General features: G+C 24.5%; 1 protein-coding gene and 1 pseudogene across 2 annotated transcripts, besides 1 other annotated feature; one reads left to right on the top strand and one right to left on the bottom strand.

Moving 5' to 3' along the window:
* Positions 1–18404: 18404 nt before the first annotated feature.
* NCS54_01073300 (CMD domain-containing protein) lies at positions 18405–19135 on the top strand (the record flags this gene model as incomplete). The annotated part of the gene is made up of 2 exons (XM_053156032.1): positions 18405–18891; positions 19038–19135. The coding sequence occupies 2 exons, from the start codon at positions 18405–18407 to the stop codon at positions 19133–19135; spliced, it is 585 nt and encodes a 194-aa protein (XP_053012007.1).
* Positions 19136–20185: 1050 nt separating this feature from the next.
* NCS54_01073200 lies at positions 20186–21420 on the bottom strand (annotated as a pseudogene). The gene is made up of 2 exons: positions 20454–21420; positions 20186–20403 (listed from the first exon to the last, which is right to left on the bottom strand).
* Positions 20186–21420: a sequence feature.
* Positions 21421–22399: the final 979 nt, after the last annotated feature.

The raw sequence follows: 22399 nt of genomic DNA, 5'->3' as shown, positions 1-22399 counted from the left end.
TTCTATAGAGTTATATTTTAGTAAGCTATTATAAAACCTCTTATAAGTAATAAATATATTTTTTTTTAATCTAAGAATATATAAAAATATTATTTATATATAAGATATAATATATATTAAGTAAATTAATAAATAATTAATAAATATATACTTAGAAAATAGCTAATATATTTATTAATTTAAATAATATAATAATATATTTAAAATAATTATATTTTATATAAAAAATAATTTTTTAATAATCTTTTTTATTAATTTTAATTTTATAATAAATATTATAAATATTAATCTTAGATATATATTTAGCTTTATAAAGCCTATTTAATAGGTTATTAATAAATAAAAAGGCATAATAATTCTTAATTATTACTTTATTTAATTCTTTATAATCTATATAAAGTCTTAGCTTTTTATTTTTCTTAAGGATAAAAAGTATTAATATATTAGCCTTATTTATAAAGTATTATATATATTTATTTTCTAGGTTTTTTATAATATATTCTTAAAGAGCTTAGTATTATATTTTATTTATAGAATATAATAGATTATATAAGAGTTTTTTACTTTTAATTAAGTTATTCTTATATATAGCCTTTATAAATATTAATACATTTTTTATTATTTATTTATTAAAGAACCCTTTTAGTTTTTTAAGTTTTAAGAAAAGCTCCTTAGGTATTTTTAAAGATATACTTATTTTATTCTTAAGTATTTATTAAGTAACCTCTTTTAATATAAAAAATACTATAATATATAATATATAAGCCTTTTTTTTATTTTTAATAATCTCTTAAATAAAAAATATTAAATTAATAATAATAATTATAATATAATATTATTTATTAATAATATAATTAATTATTATATTTTTTTATCTTATTAATAATTATAATAAGATAATATTATATAAATTATCTTTAAACTCTAACTTAATCAATACTTATTATACTTTTTATAATTTATTATATAAATTAATAGGGAAAAAGATTAATTAATAAGTATTCCCTAGGTATATCTTTTTTCCTTTAAAGGACTTAAGCCTAAGGGTTATATAATCTCTTATTAACTTAAGGCTAAGTTTTTATATAAGCTTTATATTAATAATATTAATTTCTATATTAATATTTATAAAAACCTTAATCTCATCTTTAATTATACCTTAGAGAATTAATATAAAGGCTATAATTACCTTTTTAATTAAGACTTATTTTTATATAAATAAGAATAAAAGTTTAAGTTTAATTTTTATTTTCTTTAACTTTTTAATAAATTAAGCTCTTAGGCTTTAACTTTATTAACCTTTATTAATAACTTACTTTTACTTCTAAGAGAAGTTTAATTTATAAGGAGATTATTATTATTAATATATATCTTAGTATAATATATTTAAATCTTATAGCCTAAATAGCTATACTTAGTATATTTTAATAATAACTTATTTTTTTTCTAATATAGCGCTAATATAAGTATACTTAAATTACTTATATTGTAATAACTTTATTTTAATATAAGATATAAGAAATACTTAATAAAAGAACTTCTTTTAAAGCTTTTTTTATAGCTTAAGCTACTAAGAGAATAATACCTTTTACTTAGCTATTTAGTATTATCTTAGAGTTATTTCTTCTTAGGATAGCTATTTTAATTAATAATCTAAATCTAAAGGTATTTAGCCTCTTATATAATATAATAAGCCCTTTATAAGAAATATTTTTATCTCTTAAGTTTTTTTTTTAATTATTATATAAATTATAAAAGAAATAATAAGCTATAGCCTTATTATCTTTTTATTTTTCTAATAAGGTCTTATAAAGTATATATTAATAAGTAAAATATTATATTAATATCTTATTAGGCTTTTAGCTTATAATTATAAGTTAATCTCTTACTTATTTTTCTTAGAGCTCTAGGTTAATATATTATTTTTATATAAATATCTTAAACTCTTTTTATATAAGATCTTTTATTAAGCTTATAATATAATTATATTAATTAATTTATAATAAATAAATAAATTTATTTATTATTTATTTAATTTATTATTTTAATATTATTTTTATATAAAGTTAATTACTTATATTAATTACTTTAAGCTAATTATTAATATTAATAATAATAGCCTCTTAGGTTAAGATCTTATAATTATATCTAAATAGCCTCTTATAGTCCCTTAGCTAATTATTTATTAGTTAATCTATAAGGTATTTTAGAATTTTTAATAAGAGGTTTTTTTATTTCTTTTTTTTATTTATTTTTTTTATTTTTATTTTTTATACTTATAGCTTTTTTTTAATTTATTTAATAAGATTAAGGCTAAAAATAAAAATAAAAAAAAAAGGTATTAAGATTAATTTCTATTTTCTTATTAATAAGCTATCTCTTTTTATATAAGATCTTATTAATTATAATAATTCTAATATTTATTATTAGCTTATATTAAGAAAGTTTATAATATTTATTTTATTTATTAGGGATAAACTACTATAAAGTTAGCCTATAAGTAATAATAAATTATAATATCTTTTAGTCTCTTAAATTAATTTTTTAAGGTCTTTTAAGTTAAGAAGGTTTACTAAGGTATTTCTTAGATTTCTCTTAGTAATAGCCCGCGGAGTAAATAGCTATCCCGGGGAGTAATAAGGTTCTCTTAACCCTTTTATTTTAATTTTACGCTAATTATTTATTAAGAAGAAATTAAAGAATTATAAGATAATAGGCCTTAATAGCTAGATTAAAGTAAAATTATAGATTAAAGGTAAATTTTTATTATATATAAGACTTTAATTTACTAAGCCTTCTATAGTAGCTTAGCTATAGAGCTTTTAGGAGGTCTCTGCGCATATAATAACTAGCCGGGGTTACCCTGATTAGTTAGCGGATTTAATAGCTGCCCTATATTTTTATAATTTATTAGCTATATAAGCTATAAATCCTTTCTTAGAAATAGCTCCTTAGATCTTTAATTAATTTAAGTAATAAGAATATTAATTAAAAGATAATCTTTTTATTTTAATCTTATTTATTTTATTTCTTACTTTTATTACTTTATAATATCTTATTTAGCTAATTAGCTTTTTATAAAAACTAATTCCACTGCCTATTTACCTCTTATCTCTATTACTTATCTTATAGTTCTTAAAGACTATATATCTTTTATTCTTTAGTCTTTTATATTTCTTAATAAGGGAAATAAAAAAAAGCTAAAATAGCTATAAAGGAATTAGTAGTAATATACTAAGATAAAAGTTATATACTTTTATATAGAAAGGCTTAAAGTTAATACTACAGTTAGTTATAGCTAGAAAAATAGCTATCTAGGTAGGGTTACTTAGGTATAATTAATAATTCTAATTTTTCTTAATAAAGCTCTTATTATTATAGGTATTAAATACTTAACTCTCTTTTAAAATTAATTAAGCATTTATTATTAACTTTAAAATAATTTATATAGTATTTTAGCGGGAATTACTTTATTAAACTAACTTTGTATACCTTGCTTATACCCTCGTGATATCAGGGGGGGTATGGGGCGAGGTACGCGGTGCAGGCTCGTGGGCACTCATGAGATAAGGAAACTCGTTGCTTCCTATCAAGGGGCCAAGTCGAGGAACATCCGGTATATCGCACCCGACACATGATTCCGACGAGGCCGGTCCGGAGGGAGTGCTAATTCCGCAGGTCTAGCACACACACCCTTTAAAGGGTACCCCTGCTGGGGTTATGATGTACCTAATCAAGTATCGTTCGTTCATGTACATGAGTTATACCGTGGCATCGTCACTTCCCTGTGGCCGCAATTTTCCTTCTCGCTGAGGTCCAGCGAGATTTTGTCGTACTTGGAACTTCACCCAATCAAAAAAAATGAGGCGGGCGACTTTTCCTCTCTGAGCCTGCCTTGCAGGAGGCCCCATGCTTGATTCGGTAGACGGGCAAAAGCCGAGTGGCCAGCGCGACGCAACAGATGTTGCGTGAGTTGTCCATGTCGCAAAAGTACCTTCCCCACACGATCTCTAGGCAACAGCCATGGCAGGTAAGGCCTGTTGCCTCTGCCATAGGTATAAGATGGCGGTATCGCATTAACCAGAGAAAGATAAAAGGCGAAAGAATATCAATAGTCTTAAGCCACTACCTCATATCAGACATCTCTCTACGCACAATGGCCCCTGCTCAGATCGCCCCGCTTGTCGATAATTGCGACATCCGAACGGGAACTAAATCGTCGGATTGTGGTCTGACTACCTGCCCGCATTCAGCGAGTTACGTGGCGGCGCGGCAATGAATGTGAGTTATAACCTCGCCCTCTATTGATAGCCTCTAACTTCTGGTAGAGCCTAGAACTCTTGGCCATGGATGAGAAGATGACTTACGTGTTTACACGTGTTTTACGGACCTCCTCTAAGTAGTTCTGAATCTTGGATAGCGCGTCAATATCATTTTTGCGCTCAGCGACCTCTGTGTCGCATGCACTCCACCCGACTGTCCCAGCTTTGAGACCCAGCTTTGCTCCTTCCTGTTCACACGAGTCCAGGTCAATGATGACCGGTGTATCTCCATCCATCATAATGTTTGACGGATTCAAGTCATTATGAATAAATCCCAACTTATGTAGATGCCGCACTCCATTCTCAATGCCCATTACACAACGTTTAATGTCCAATGAGTTTGAGCTTCTCGCTGCTTCGAGCAAGGTCATGGGATACTTGACGAAGCATAGCCCAGTAAGGCGCCTGCCTTGGATGGCGCAGCCAAGGAACCGAGCGATATTTGGATGAGGAGATTTGTGTAAAACCTCCCATATGGTTGCCTCATGCAAAAGTTGAGCGCCAGGGTTGAATGACGCCTCAGTATCGCCATATTCGATCAACCTTGGCTGCTTTATATGACAATCATGAGGCAAAGGTCTGGGCGCTTCCGTTAACTCGAGGTCAGCCTTGGGCCAAACTATGTCCAGAGGGATTTCGTGGAGGTTTGAAGGTAGGAAATCGATCGTGGAGCCGGGAGAAAGGCGACACTGAGATGTGCAATAGAAAAATTGGTCGCCTTGTCGGAGGATGGCTTTGGTGTGGGAAAATCCCAGATCTCCATCCTTCTCAGTGAATGCTTCAGCTTGGTCGTAAACTTCCATGTTGCAATGTGTTCTCGAATATTCGAGATCGTCGCTCAATTGTCTTGCGTCTAGAGTGTCTGAACTAATGACTCAAGTATTTCAGTGGCAGCATTATAATGGCCCTGGGCCATCCGGCAAGGTTGAAAAGCTTATGGCATATCGTGTGGGAGGTAAGACGCCGAGAGAGTATCTATGAAATGTAAGGATATGGCGCCATTGAAGTCGGCGACCAGTCGGAATAATCCCGGCTAGATATCATATGCGCAGGGGCATCCCAAATCGCTATAGTTAAGCTACTATAAAAGGCTTAGTAAGTTAAAGTCTTATACATAATAGAGATTTACCTTTAATTTATAATTTTATTTTAATTAAGCTATTAAGGCTTATTATTTTATATTTTTTTTAATTATTTTAATAAATATTTAATATAAAATTAAAATATAAAAAATTAAAAAAAAACCTTATTATTGTTTAAGATAAGTATTTATTTTATAAGCTACTATAAAAATATTATAACCCTCGCGGTTATATTATATATTCCCTATAAATCCTGAGTTTTAAACTACTAATTATAATAAAACTAATATACTAAGGACTAATATTATTTCTAAACCGTATTAGTCCTAAAATAATATTATGCCCTCTTATAATTAGCTTTACTTAAAAAAGCCTAAGTATATAAAATATATTTATTATATTTTCCTATATAGTAATTACTTTAGCTATTAATATAACTTAATTATATTTAATACCTTTAAGTATATTATTAGATATAATACCCTTATTTATTTAAGTATAATATAATTAATTTATTTATTAATATAAACCTAATATAATTAATTTATCTCTTAGGAATATATATAATTATTATATATTAATAGCTCTTATTTAATAAAATACTTATATTACCTTAAATAATATTAAATATAATAATTACTTAAGTAGCTCTTATAATAAATAATTAATAAGTCTTATTTATTAATTACTTACTTATATTTATTTAAATTTCCTTAATTAATAAGAAAATAAAAAATAATAATAATAAAAATAAAAATATTAAATAACTATATATATAAATTACTACTATAAATATTAAAATAAATAATATATATAACCTTATTAAGAGAATAAGTAAAACCTAATATATTTAAAATATAAAATACTTAAATAATATCTAAGAAATTAATAATATAATAATTATTATTATAAGAGGTAAAAATATAAGAAAAATCTTAAAGTTAGACCCCTTAGAGAAATTTAATAAAATTACTTATAAGCTATTTATATTTCTTATATAATTATATACCTTTATAATATATTATTTAATATAATTTAACTTAGTATCTAATAAGGTCTAATATATTATAAGATAACTTATTAAATATATTATAACCTAATTTAAACTTATTATAAAAGAATATCTTATTGTCTTATTTATTAAGCTTTTACCTAAAACTATTAATCTCTATTATAGCTTTAAGACCTTTAAAGCTATGCTTTAATAAGCTTTTAAAATAATTAATAAAAAGGTATAAGCTAAAAGAGAGATTAAGGCACTTAAATAAACCTACTTAGCCTTAGAATATAAAATAAAATATCTTTAATTTACCTTAAAGCTTAATTAAGATTAAAAACCTTTAATATTATTTTTCTTTAATAAACTTAAAAAAAAGATTTAAATAAAACTCTATAAAGAAAATTAACTTAATAACCTTATTAATTATATTAATAAAGTAATTAAAATTAATAATTAATAGTTTTTATAAAAAAAATTATAAAACCTTAAGTTTGATAATAATAAGGCTAATAACTTATAATTTAATATTAATTAAAATAAAAAAAATAATAATATTTTTTATAATATTAAAGCTAGCCTTATAATACTTAGAGTTATATAAAAAGATAAATAAAATTATTATAGCCTTAAATATTAATATTATTATAAAATAAATTATATTAAAAGGGTTTATTATAAGAAATAATAAGATATTAAAGAAAGGTATTATTAGCTATATTAATAATAATTCATCTTAAAAAGTAAGAAATATATAAATATAATATAATAAGCCTAATAAGAAAATAAGAAACCTTAAATTATAATTTAAATAAATAAATTTATTATAATATTATAGAGTAAATATAATATATTAATAAAAAGAGATAAAAATAAATATAAATAAAAACTAAAGATTAAAGTAGCTTATAATTAGGTAAGATAAACTAAGGGATAACTAAAAGAAACCTAGGATATATAAGAATAATTACTCTTAGAATTAATAAGGTAAAAAAACCTTATATTAAATATAATAAATAGTAAAAGGGTTATTATTATAATAACTAAGAAACTTAAATAAAAAAAAGAAATAATATTAATAGGGCGAAAATAATAAATACCCCTAATAATAAATAAATAAGCTAATTTTTAAAAGATTATTATAAAAGGCTTTTTTTATAAAAAGTAAATTATAAGATATATAAAAAAAAAAAATAAGTTTTAATACCTATTATAATTTACTAAAGGGACTAGAAATAAAATAATCTTATATAATATAATTATGCTTTATGCCCCTAATACTAGGTTAAGGTATCCTAGGAATATAATAAGATCTATAAATAATAAAAGGTAAATTAATAAGATAAATTACTATATAATAATTAAATTACTAAAATAAATAATAATAATATTAATTATATTAAGTTTAAATATAATACTAAGAAATTATAAAAGGAATTATATAAGAAATACTCTTAATAATAAAAGCGCTAAAAAAGTAATAAAGAATTATAAATAAAAGAAAACTACTTATAATTATATAATAAAAATAATAACTAATATTAAAATAGCCTATAAGAAAGGTATATCTAGATAATATAAGAATATATAGATATTATATATAAATAAGAAATCTATATCTAAGCCTACTATAAGGAATTAATTAAAAACCTATAATATTAAAAAATATTAAAAAGAAAAATAAAAATAAAATTATTTTCTTATTATTTTATTAGCTTAACCTAATAATAAACCTTATATATAATATAAAATATAAGGATATTAAGTATTTTATTAGTATAATACTATTAGTATTATATATATTAAGTATTAAGAAAAACTATATAGGGCTATTTAGAAGTATAAATAAATAATCTATAAGGTTAAAGATTAATAGAAATAAATTAGCTAAAAAAAATAAAAAAAATAAAAAAATTAATAACTAATAACCTAATTGAATAATAAAAAAAACCTAAGATAGAAATAAAAATAATAATATTAAGGCTAGGTATATAGCTAAGATAATATATATAATGATAAAATATATAATAATAATAAATATAAGTATAATTATATTAATTATATATTATTAAAAAACTAAGAAACCTACTTATAAGAGGGCTATAAGTAGAAAAATAGCTAATAATATTATAAAGGGCCCTATATATTATGAAAAAAGGTATTAATTTAAGATAGTTTAAAATATTAATATAAGTTAAGGGAAAATAACTATATGCTTTAGTAAATAATAAAGCTAAATAGAATCTTTTTAACTTAAGGATAATTAATAGGCTTAAGCTATTATAAAGGTATAAAGTAAAGCCTTATATAATAATTAACCTTAAAGGGAAATAATTTAATGATAATAATAAAGTTATTAATAATAAGATTAATTACCTTAAAGTTTTTATTAAAAGAAAAAATTAAGAAATCTTATTTAATATTATACCTATAAAAGGCTATAACTTAGTACTTAGGTACTTATAGCTATATTAATTTAATTTATATTTTAATTAAAGAATTAGCTAAATATTTTCTTTTAAAGATAAAATATCTTTTATAATAAATAATAACTTAGAAAATAATATAAGATCTTAAACTTTTATTAAAAATATTAAAGAAATTAAATAAAAGTAAATATAAAATATCTTTTTACTTAAAGGGATATAATATAAATATTATAATAAATAAAAATAATAATAATAAAAAATAATTATATTATATTTTAATAAATAATTAATAATATATTATAAAAATATCTAAATATATTTATTATATATTACTTAAATAATATCTTAATTTTCTTTAACACAAAAAAAATATATATATAAAACATATCTATAAGATATTATAAAGACTATAAGATATTAACTTATTAATAAAACCTAAGAAAAATAAGTTTTATAGCTTAGAGGTAGAATTTCTTAGATATATTATCTTATATAATAAAATATATATAAACCCTAAGAAGGCCTTAGTAATTAAGGATTAAAAAGAACTTATTAATATTAAGAAAATATAAGCTTTTCTTAGTTTTATTAATTACTATTATAAATTCCTTAAATAATTTAAAAAGATTATAATATTATTAATTAACCTTATAAAGAAAAATAAGATATTTATATTTAAGGATAAGATATAAAAAGCGTTTTATATAATTAAGAAATTTATCTTAAATAACCTAATACTTAAGATATTTAATTTATCTTAATAAATTAAACTTAAAATAAATACTTTAGACTTTATACTAGGTATCTAAATTAAATAATAAGATAATAAAAGACTTTTATATTTAATTATATTTTACTCTTATAAGCTATATAGAATCAAGCTTAATTACCTTATCTATAATAAAGAATTCCTTATAATAATTAATACCTTTAAGGAGTTTTAATATTATTTCCTAAGAAGTAAATATTAGATTAAGGTATATATAGATTATAAGAATATTATTTACTTCGTAAAAATTTAAGAACTTAGTAAATAATAATTATAATATATTAAATATCTCTTAGAATTTAATTATATTATTATTTATATTAAAAAATAAAGAATAATAGGGCTAATATTATTAGCTAATAACTTAACTTAGATACTAGGAAGATTAAAGCTAGAAAATAGCTATTATACCTTATACTAGAAAGATAAGTAAAAATTTATTAAATAAATATAAAAACTAGTACCCTTATTAAAATACCTTATATTTATTAAAAAATATAAATAATTAATTATAAACTTTATTAAGTATATATTAGGATATTAATAATAAAGTAATAGAGTTTAGACCTATAAAAGAAAAATCTTTATCCCTAATAAAGTACTTTAAATTATTTTTAATTATTACTACTATTAAGTTATATATTATAATAACCTAGAAGAAATAACTTAAGCTATATAATAATATTATAATAATAATAACCTTAAAAGTAAGATAAAAGAGAAGATATATAAATATAAAAAAACTATAAAAAAACCTAATTATTAATATAAGAATTACTAATCTATAAATAATTAAAAATTATAAGAATATATTATTAAATTAATATAATTACTTATATAGTAAAATAAGGTAACTTATTCTTAAAGTTAATCTAGTAATATAATAAGTAACTCTTAGATATTAAAAAAACTAATAAATAATAAGTTTTAGATAAATTATATTATAAACTTATATATAAAATATATAATTACCTATTATATAAATACTAAGGAATTAATAATAACTAAAGAATTTATTTACCTTTTTTACTTTTATATTATAAAAATATATAATATATTACTTAAAATTATTATAAATTAAGAATTATTATTTACTTTAAAATTTTAATAAAGCCTTATAAGATAGCTAGGGATTAATTATATATATTTTTATTATATATTATAAAGAAATAAATATTAGGGAAATCCCCGGGAACCACGTGACCGGGAATTCCCCGGAATCTAGACCCACTTTCCCAGAGACTTCCCAGAGAAATCCCCGGGAATTCCCCGGGAATTCCCTAAAGGATCCTCAGGGGAAACCTAAGGGAATTCCTAGGGAAATCTCCTATAAGAACCCCTAAGTAGACTAGATAATTTGCTATTAAATTCTTACCTCATTATTATCCCTTTTGGAAATCCATGCCTTCTCTAAGGACCCGTGACTTCTAAGAGGCCTAGTAAGGGATAAATAAGTATTATTATTATTATTCCCTTATAATAAATAAGTAAATTAAATATATAAATTAAATACTAAAATAATACCTTTAATACTATATTAATTATAAATAAATTAATTAAATTAAAAAACTATTAATTATATAATTAGCTTATAATATAATAATAAATAAAAATATAAAAATTATATTAGCTTATATTAATTTTAGATTTATTTTAGATATTTATTAATAAACTAAAGATATAATTATTAACCTTAAAGTAATTTTTATTAATAATTAATTATAAAACTTATATAAAGAAATATAAATAAAACTTAAATTTATTAAAAATAAAATAATAAAATAAAAAACTTAATTATAAATATATTAGATTATATAAAATTAAATAAAAAATCTTAAAATATAATTATAAATTAGATTTACCTCTTAAAGTTAAGCTTTCTTTAATTTTTTATATTTTATTACTTAAATTAATAAAAGATATTGTTAAAATTAAAACTAAATATAAATTAAAAACTAAAGTTAATAAATTAAAAAAGTATATTATAAAAGCTATTTTTATTATAAATAAAATTAATAATAAAATAATATATTTTATTAAATAAAAAAATTACTTAAACTTTAAAAATATATAAGAATTATTAAAGTATTTTATTAATATATAATACTTTTTAAAGAATTTTTATTAATAATACTAAGATTAAATAAAAATAAAATATTAAGGAAATTAATACTTAGACTAAGAGATATTTAATCAATATTATTAGGGATATAATTAACCTAGAGATTATAAATAATAATATCTTTATAAATATTTAATATAAATAAGATATTATTTTATTATTTTACCTCTTAGAGGCCCTAATAGATAGCTTCTAAATACTTCTTTTTTACCTAGGCCTAGATCTTATAAATATATAATAAATAGCCTATAATAGCCGCTAAGTAAGACTATAATATAGTTATTTCTTTATAAAGCTTTAATAAATTATTATGAATTTTACCCTTATTTATTTTTAATTTCTTTTTTTATTTTATTAGGCTAATAATTATATAATAATATTAGAAATAAAAATTATAATAAAAATAAATATAAAAAGCTAGACTTATAAGATAATATTATATAAGTATTATTATAAGATTTTTTATTATAAATATATTTATTATAATAAATAAAGTCTATAAATATTAAGTACTTTTTACCTAAATAAAAGTAATAAATATAAGATATATTAGCCTTTTTATTAATAAACTTAATAAAAAAGGTAAATATATTAATTTTTTTATTTTTATAAGAAAACTATTTAGAGATATAATTAAATATTATATAATATAATAATAAAAAGGTCTAAGTTAAGATATATTAAAAATAAAACTAGGAAAATAAGGGTATATAGGTCTTAAAAATAAAGCCTAATAAAGAAGAGATATTATATTATAACCCTCGCGGTTATATTATATATTCCCTATAAATCCTAAGTTCTAAATTACTAATTATAATAAGACTAATATATTAAGGATTAATATTATTCTTAGATTATATTAGTCTTAAAATAATATTATGCTCTCTTATAATTAGTTTTACTTAAGGAAGCCTAAGTATATAAAATATAGTTATTACTTTCCTATATAATAATTACCTTAGCTATTAATATAACTTAGTTATATTTAATACCTTTAAGTATATTATTAAATATAATACCCATATTTATTTAAGTATAATATAATTAATCTATCTACTAATATAAACCTAATATAACTAGTTTATTTCTTAGGAATTTATATAATTATTATAAAAAATAACTTAAGAAGTATCTTATTAGATTTTCTTAATTTAAAAAACCTTAAAAACCTAATTTAAAAAATTAAAAATATATTTAATTATAGCTTTAAATACTTTTTTAAGCTTATAATAAGTATTTTATTTATAATTATATTTATAAAATTATATTTATAAAAAAGCTAATCTTATTAAATTTATAAATATTACTTAATTAAATATTATATCTTATAATTATATTTATAAAAAAGCTGATCTTATAAAAATTATAAGTATTATTTAATTAAATATTATATTTTATAATTATATTTATTATAGGCTTAACTTAATTATAAATAATAATTAAATTTTTATATTTAGCTTTTTTATAATTATATTTATAAAAAAAAATATTTTAAACTTTAAATATTACTTAATAAAGTTTAAAGCATAATATATATTAATAGGTAATAATATATTTAATAAGTAAGTATCTTAGATAAATAAGTATCTTAAAAATCCCTTAACTTATATTATTTCTATTTTATTAATTAATTCTTAATTACTTAATATATTATAAAATAACTATAAGGATAAAATACTTTTAGCTCTTTAGGCCCTTTAAAATAATAGAAAATTAAGTCTCTAATATACTATAATAATATATATAGTCTCCTAGAAGACCCTAAGTTATTAATAAAGAGGTAATTTTTTTAAATATAATATTATTATAAAATTATATAAGCTATTTAATCTAGAGAAATAAATTCTTATTTATTTTACTTTTTATTTAAATTTATATAGACTTCTCTCTTAATTATATAATATTAAAGATATAACTAATTAATTACTTATTAATTATAATATATTATTAATTAATATATATTAAGCTTTAAATTTTATTAAGTAATACTTAGAGCTTAAAATATTTTTTTTATAAATAAAATTATTAAAAAGCTAAATATAAAAATCTAATTATTATTTATAATTAACTTAAGTTTATAATAAATATAATTATAAAACATAATATATAATTAAATAATATTTATAATTTTAATAAGATTAATTTTTTTATAAATATAATTATAAATAAAATTATTATTATAAGCTTAAAAAATATTTAAAATTAAAATTAATTTAATTTAAAAATTAAAAATAAATTATAATTATTTAACTAACTAATATAAATAATTAAGTAATTTAATTAATTTTTATTATTTCTTAATTTTTAATAATTATAAGAATTATTAATTTATTAAATTTAAAAAATTTTATAAAAAAAATTATTTAATTTTATATTTATTATTAAAACTATTATTAAAATTATTATTAAAATTATTATTAAAATTATTATTAAAATTATTATTAAAATTATTATTATTTATATATTTATATAAGCTAAGATATATATATTATATATTAAATTAGATAAATTTAATTAATTAAACCTATAAACCTTTATTTATCTCTAAGTTTAGCGCTAAGCCTTAGCGCTAACTCTTTTTAGGTTTATAGAACTCTAATGCTAACTCTAAGAACTAATCCCTCTAAAATCTATAATATTAATAACCCCTATTTCCTAATATAGTTATGCCTATAGCTATATAGCTAGATCCTAGCTAACTTCTTTAATCTTTTTATTTAGCATAGTAAAAGGTATTAATATTTATAATATAGGTTATAAGCTATATTATATATTAATTATATTTTAAGTCCCTAAGGAATTAATTTTTTTTACTAATAAGAATTTATTTTTCTTTTAGTCTCTTTTTAAAAGTTTTTACTAAAAAAAGCTCTTTTATAATAAAATTAATTCTTTTATTAATATTATTATTAAATAAAAAAAGGCTAAATAAAAAAAATATTATAATTAAAAATCATAAGTTTAATATACTTTAAATTATTAAGGTCTTTACTTAATATAATATTTTAAAGATATTTATTTAATATTATTTTTTATAGCTTATTATAAATACTTTTTATATCCTTATAAAGCTTATAAATTTCCTCGCTAAGGTTATTTTAGTTATATTAAAAGGTATATTAATAGGTATTAGTTATGCTATTTTAATTACTTAGTTAAAGGTCCTTATAAAAAGCTATTGCGATTATTAATATATTATTAATTAGTTAATTAGTTATAGATTAGTTAACTAGTTAGTTAATTAATTAGTTATAGTTATTATTAGTTATAGTTAAACCTCTTCTTATAAGGATAATAAAAGCATAATCCTTTAAGATTTTAATCTCTTTAAGTAGTTAAGAATTATAAAGGCGATTAAAAGGTTAGTATTAGAGGGGAGAGCTATTATATAAAGGGGTTAAATTTTAACCTCTTTAGTTAGTTAAGATATAAGTTATTTATTATAAATAGAGCTAGCTTCAGCGCGTTATTAAAGCTATTAATAATTATATAAATAAACCTTATTAATTTAAGCTTATTAAGACCTCTAGCTTTAAATATAGAGCCTTTATTATTAAAATTACTAAAATATTAATTATAATACTTTAATTTTAATTGTAGGTAATATAAAGTTAATTTTTAAAGCCTTAAGGTCTTTTAAAAAAATTTATTATATATTAAATTATTTTATTAATTATTAAATTAAAAACCTTTAAAAAATAAATAAAATATTTAATTAATATTAAAAAATAATAAAAATTTAATTATAAAAAAAAGAAATTATAATAATAAAAAAAGATAATTAATTAATTAAATAAATATTAATATATAAATAATAATTAAATTATTAAGAAATAATAATTAAAAGAAATTAATATAATTAAGGGTTGAATATTATAATATTTATAATTAACTTAATAATAATATAAAGATTTATTAACTAATAATTAAAATGTTTATAAAAAAATATAATAAATAATATTAATTAATTAAATAATTTTAATACTAAATACTTAAAAATAAAACTAAATAGGCTTTTTATAATAAAATATAAATTAAATATAATCTTAATTATTAAGCTTTTATAAAAATTAAATATAATTTATATTTTATTATAATAAAAAAAGATAAAGATTTTACTTAAAAACCTAAAAATAAGTAAAAAAAAAATAAATAAAAATAATAATAAAAAAATAAATATATAAAAAAGTAAAAAAGCTAATATAACTTAGTATTTAGTATTATAATATTTATAATAAGCCTAATTATAATATAAGGATATATTAAGTAATAATTAAGATATTTAAAAAAAATATAATTAATAATTTAAATTAATTAAATAATTTATTATATTTTTATTATAATTTTAATTTTAAAAGGTAGGATTTTTAAAATACTTATTTATTTAATATACTTATTTATTTAAAATACTTATTTATTAAATATATTATATTATAATTAATTTATAATTAATAAATTATTTTTTTTATATTATAAAATTAAAAAATAAATCCTTATAATTTTAAATTAAAAATAAATAAATATATTTTTTATAAATTAAATACTTAATATAGTTTTTATATAATATTATATTAAAATTAAATATCTTATTATTAGTAACTTTATATAATTTAATTAAGTTTATATATATTTATAATATATTAAACACTTAATCTTATCTTATTTAAAGAATTAAAAATTAAAAAATACTTTTAATCTTATAATTAAATTATAATATATTAAGTAATTAAAAATTAATTAATTAAATAAAAATATTATAACTTAAGTAATTTTTAATTTATTATTTACTTAGTTTATTTACTTATTATATATATTATACCTAGAGGTAATTAATTAAATAATTTTTATATCTTTTTAATAATATTTATAATAAATTTAATATAAATAATTTATTTAATATTTTAAATAATATCTTAATATTTTTTAATTATATTTCTTTTAAGCTATAATAATAATATAAAAAGTTTATTAATTATAAAAAAAAAAAAATTTTAATTTAATATTTTTTTTTAATTTTTATAAAATAAAAACTTATTTTTTTTTTAAATATTTAAAATTTTTAATTATTTTTTTTACTAATAATAACTTATTTTTATTATTAATAATTATTTTTATTATTAATAATAATTTTTTTATTAATATATATTTTTTTTATTTATAAATATTTTTATTATTAAAAATTAAAATAAAAATAATAAAAATCTTATTTTTTATAATTATTTAAATAAAAATAATAAAAATCTTATTTTTTATAATTATTTAAATAAAAATTTTAATAATTAAATTTTTTTTATTATTAAAACTTTTTTTAATAACGTAAATAAAATTAATTTTTATATTTTTTAATATTTAGTTTTTATAAAATATAAAAAAATATATATTTTAATTTTAATTTTTTAAAAAAAACTTAATTAAATCCTTTTATATACTTAAATATTAAAAAAAATAAATTTATATATAATTAATTTCTTTTATAATTAAATAACTTTTAAAGTTTATATAATTATTTATTTTTTTTATAATTATTTTAAGTATTTTATATTTCTTAGTTTAATAAAAATAATTATATTTATAATATATTAATTTATAATATAAAGTTTTTTATATTTTATTAATAAAACTTTTTATTATATATTTTAAATATAATTAAAATAAATATATTAAAAGGTTATATAAAAATATTAAATATTTTATAAAAATAAAATATATTAATTATAAATAAAATATATAATATTATTATTTTTAATAATTTTTAAAAAAAGAAATTTATATATTTTTTTATAAAATTAATATTATAAAAAATAATAAAAATAATTAATTAATTAATAATAATAAAGATTATTTTTAAAAATAGCCTTAGGCTTTTTATTTTTAATTTAACTTATAAAAATAATAATAATAATTAAAGGTCCTTACCTCTAGCCTCTTTTTATATATAGGAAATTACATAATAGCCCAAAACGGCTTAGCAACCTTTTCCTCTAACTTAATAATATATCAGCCACATCCAAATCGACCAATTAGGGGCGTGGAACTCGGGGTCGTTGTTGCGAACCTCGGCTTGCGGCAATAAGTGGAGCCCACTCCTCACCTTCTTACAGACCATCTCCTTGTTTTCCATATAAACAACAAATCCAGCTACTATATTATACCAATTTGGAAGCCTATGAGTTAAAGTCTGCTACATTAAGGTCAGCTTGGCCGCCGTAGGTAGTTCCCTAAGAAAATCCTTTTGCACTGATCACGCCTAATCCAGCTGTTCTTTGAGGGGTTACTCCAAGGTCCAGATATTCTCGGTTTCTGTGTATGATAATATAACAGACCATCAGGATAGCAGCGAGTGCCTTCCGGTTTCGGTGTCGGACGTTTGTCATCAAGCCCTCCAGTTTGTTCATAACCCCTCCTATATCAGGTCTCCGAGGCCCCCTGAGTGCCTACCAAAGTAACCGAGGCACGGACAACTAAGTTATACGAGCCTCGGCAAGATTTAGTAAGAGTATGTGTGGTATATAGTTGAGACCTTATCTCCCCAGAGATATATGCTTCTTTATATCCTATCTTTCCCTTTTCCTGCCACTGTACTCCGTGCTTTCTGTCCAGCATTGAATAATCTACGATAAAGTCTTATAGACACGCAATATTCCAGAGCCACTCTCATTTAGACACCACCAGATATAATCAAAATGCGCCTCAAGTACACAGCAGACCCTCCAACCTTCTCCGACCCTACGGACCAAGCTTTTCTGGAGAAGCTACAAGCACAAGTCGGCAAGCGCGGTCTTGGGCCTCTTTTCCGCACCTTGCTCATCTCCCCGACCTTCGCCCGTGGCTTTTTGAGCTTCTTTACTGCTCTCCGATCCCAGTCCACGCTGCCTGCGGATGTGGTGGAGTTGGCAATGTCTCGTGTTGGGGTCTTGACGGGCGCCGCTGTCGAGTGGAATGCGCATGCCCCCATGCTCAAGAAGGCAGGGGTTAGCGAAGAAGGGATCGAGACGGTCAGGACAGCGGCTCCAGGACAAAAGGGCTCTGGTGGGGAGGGCGGGTTGAGTACCCGACTATGGGATCTCATGCGCTATGTCGATGCAGTAACGAAGGACATCAACGTCAGCGATGAAGTCTTTGAGGCCATGAGAAAGCATCTGGATAATGACAGACAGGTCTTTGAGTTCAGTAAGTCCCTTTATTTGTTCTTCCTGGCTGTTGGAGAAAACAGCACAAGTCTTTTCTTCTGGATCATATAATGCTACATGCAGAAGGGCTCGTGACAGGATATGCACGCGCATAGATGATGTGTTTGCTAACGAAATAACCTACAGCAATGATCATCAGTGGCTACAACGCCTCCTCACGCTTTTTTGTTGCCTTGGATGTGGCAGAAATGAAGGACGCTAAAATAACCAAAGCCAAGCTGTAAAATACTATTTGAATTTCTTGTATTGTTTGAATCTACAGAGCCGGAGGAGACATGGTTCGAGACACTAGATTCCATATCTATTTTGAGAGAGTTCTGCTCCTTTAGAAAGAGAACCAACCGAGAATCGAAATCATAGTGTTATCCAAAAACACTAGCAGCAAAGTTCGATATCGTTTGCTCGCTCTGTCGAACAACGCTATTTGATGAGGCTAACCTTGTTTTCCGGCGAGAGACAATCGTCCGGTAAGCGTCGAGGCACCGACAGCCCCAACTCACATCGAGAGATTATATCAAGAAGTCCTACATTCACCTTTGCAATGGCTTCGAGGGAGTTTCCCTGTGCCATATTAAGCATAATCTAACCTTGCTCGCACAGCGGGCATAGCTCTGCCCTCTTGTTGCCGTTGACGAACAACCATAGGAATCTTGGTAAGTAACATCACACAACTTTTTAATAAATGATATAAGGAAGGCTTTATTGATTCCTCGCTTACTTGCTCTCATCTACTCATTCCTTTCCCAAGCTAGCAAGCTCTCATATTGCCCTCCAGTAAAATAGCTTTAGCCAAAGACATAGGCTCCTTGGCCAGGGGTATCAAGTTGAAATCGAGGCCGTTACAATTATAGACATTTCCCCTTCATTCACCTTCATTCACCTTCCACATGATAGATCTGGTGTTGGTTCCAGATGATTGGGTCCTGTGACCCCCATTCGCAGCCTAGCACATACGTCCTGTTATCCGTACGGCGTATTAAGGCCTGCAGAGTGCTGCCCAGTGAAGGATCCGTCATTCCCACAGGATTTCAAGATGCTTCATACCGAGATGCCGGTTCTTCAAAGGTTTGGCATGCCCAGTGCTGGGTGCAACATAGCGTCCCAGGAATTTCGACGCGTCGTATTCGACTGTTCAGCGTGACGGTGGCAGATAGTCGTGCGGATTCGGAAATCGATCCTAGCCCTTGTCCAATCCGCTTCCGACTTACACTGCCTCAGCCGTAATGACTCTTTAGTCATGGTGGTGTGATGTGTTCTTGGCATCGTCTGCCACTTCACGTGTCTTTCCTTCTAAACGGAGACGCAACCGGCCAGTAGCTTTGGCGAGCCATGCTCGGTTGGGATGTCACGGCAGTGACGTCGGTAGATTGGTCATGGACATGAGAAACATGCTCTGTCTGATCAAGAGGATACACCGAAGACGAGGAGCCAGAAGGTACTAGTCCTCGGGAAGAAATAGTGCTGTCTACACGAGACAGAGGTTCCTTCGCATCTGTCAGGGTCTCAACATCAGCAAGAAGAAGGATGGACTCGCAAACATACAGTAAGGGTCCGTCATGTGGAACATGTTGAATGGGGAGGTCCTGGGTTGGTTGGTCCTTGACGACACATTATTGGCTGCCTCTGGAACTGGATGCAACTGGATGCCGTCATCGTGAATAGCATCAATGCCTCCAGAATCAGCATTGATGTGCATGCAATTGCAGTCTTTGTGCTGCACGAGCAGCAGCAGCTTATTTAGCACGACAAACTCCATCTTCAACTTGATGCTGTAGACCACGGGCTTGTACGTCGTCTGGATCTGGAAGTGGCTGAGGTACTGGGTGATGAGCAGGCTTATGTCGAGGAGGATGACGAGGATATTGACCATTATGAGATTTCTGATGATTTTCCGCTCCAGGTCCTTTTTGATGGCAAAGATGGGCTTGAGACCTCGTGCTGTTTCCCAGATGTAGAGGCCTGAGATGATGGACTCCTGGAGGAAGAAGCCTGCGAGTTGGATGCGCTCGTAGATATTAAAGGCGGCCAGATAGCGGTCAGAATCCCTGGTGTTGCTGCCTAGGAACAGAACGGTGACGGGTACGTGTAGAATAAAAAAATTGGTAATGATCATGCCGAGAACCCAGCGCGTCTTTGTCTTGTCGTCGACGATGAGGTGAAGGCGCGAGTAGAGAACGACAGATTGGCCCGTGACCATGCCATACCATCCAATGCAGGTCAAGACGCAGAGCGGGAAATTGGGGCCGAGGCTGTAGTAGCGCAGCAGGACCACTATGGAGTGCAGGACGATGCCCAGGGTGGCGGTGAGCATGCTCCAGAAGTAGAGACCCTCGTGGCGCTTGAAGCGGTTGAGCAGGGAGATGAGGATCTCGACGCAGTTGTAGCAGGCCACGGCGAAGAAGCCCGCGATGACCATGTTGATGGCCAGCGGCGCCGAGATGGGGCCCGTCTCTCCTGTGGCAGCCATGGCGAGGAGGTCGCTGCCGCGGCGACGAGGCCGATCATGATACTGTCAAAGCGACGGGGAAGGGGAGAGAGGAGGAGGAGAGGACGTGAACAAAAGCTTGTTTCTGGTGGAGAACAAGAAATTGGGGCAGGTTTATTTACGAGAGACTGAGAATCCCTGTGATCGCCGCCCTTGCTGTTTTGCGGCTGCAGCGTCAATGATCGGTAGCTTGGTCTCCCGGGGTCATTCTCAGCTGGAGCCATTGGCCAGAGCTGCAACCCCCCTGCATGCAGAACTGGCCTCTAGGGGAAAGCTAGGGGTCGGTAATCCCGGGGAGAGGACATGGTTAAGGTTAGACGTTTGGGCAAGCCACACGGAGCAACAAAGGACGCATCTCTCTGTCGAGTTTCCTACGTCGGCTTCAGCGAAGGGGAAAAGAAAAGTGACAGATGGAACAGGTGAAGACGGTGGGCATGGCACACAAGAGCATCAAGATTGGCTGCGTCATCTCGGCATCTCCTGGGCTTGACGGGCCCGCGGATCCCGGGGAGACGAACCCGGGCGGGACTACAGGGAGTCTTGGTGTTGAGTTAGGGGTCTTCTTCCCTGGCACCCATGTCTCTTTTGGCCAATGATGTGAGCACGTCTCTCCCAGGGCCAATGGCCACCCCAGGAATTTGCCATTCCCAAAAGCACGCTCTTTATCGGCCCTTGCTGCGCTCGAACCCCTTGGCAACACACGCGTTGACGCCTGAGCCCAAGAGGCAGGTTCACTACCTTGAATTTGTCATGGGAAAAACCTTATCCCATTAAACGGCCGCATCCCATCGTCGATTCGAAATCCCGTTTGTGTAAACGTCTCTCGGTGTGCTTATCGGCGCTACGAGTCATGCCCGCATAAGCCGTGGCTTATGAAGCCGTACGCGGATGAAACTGTATCGTAATACCACACTACGAGCATAATCACATCATCAAAAAGAGGAATGGACTTGGCCCCTTTGAGCGTTACGTTGATGAGACACTAGTAACGGGCGTGGTCTGA

The sequence above is a fragment of the Fusarium falciforme genome, chromosome 8 (genome assembly GCF_026873545.1).
Source record: "Fusarium falciforme chromosome 8, complete sequence".
In the NCBI taxonomy this organism is placed as follows: domain Eukaryota; kingdom Fungi; phylum Ascomycota; class Sordariomycetes; order Hypocreales; family Nectriaceae; genus Fusarium; species Fusarium falciforme.
Note: the sequence above shows the minus strand (reverse complement) of the source record. Positions and strands in the feature narration are given on the sequence as shown.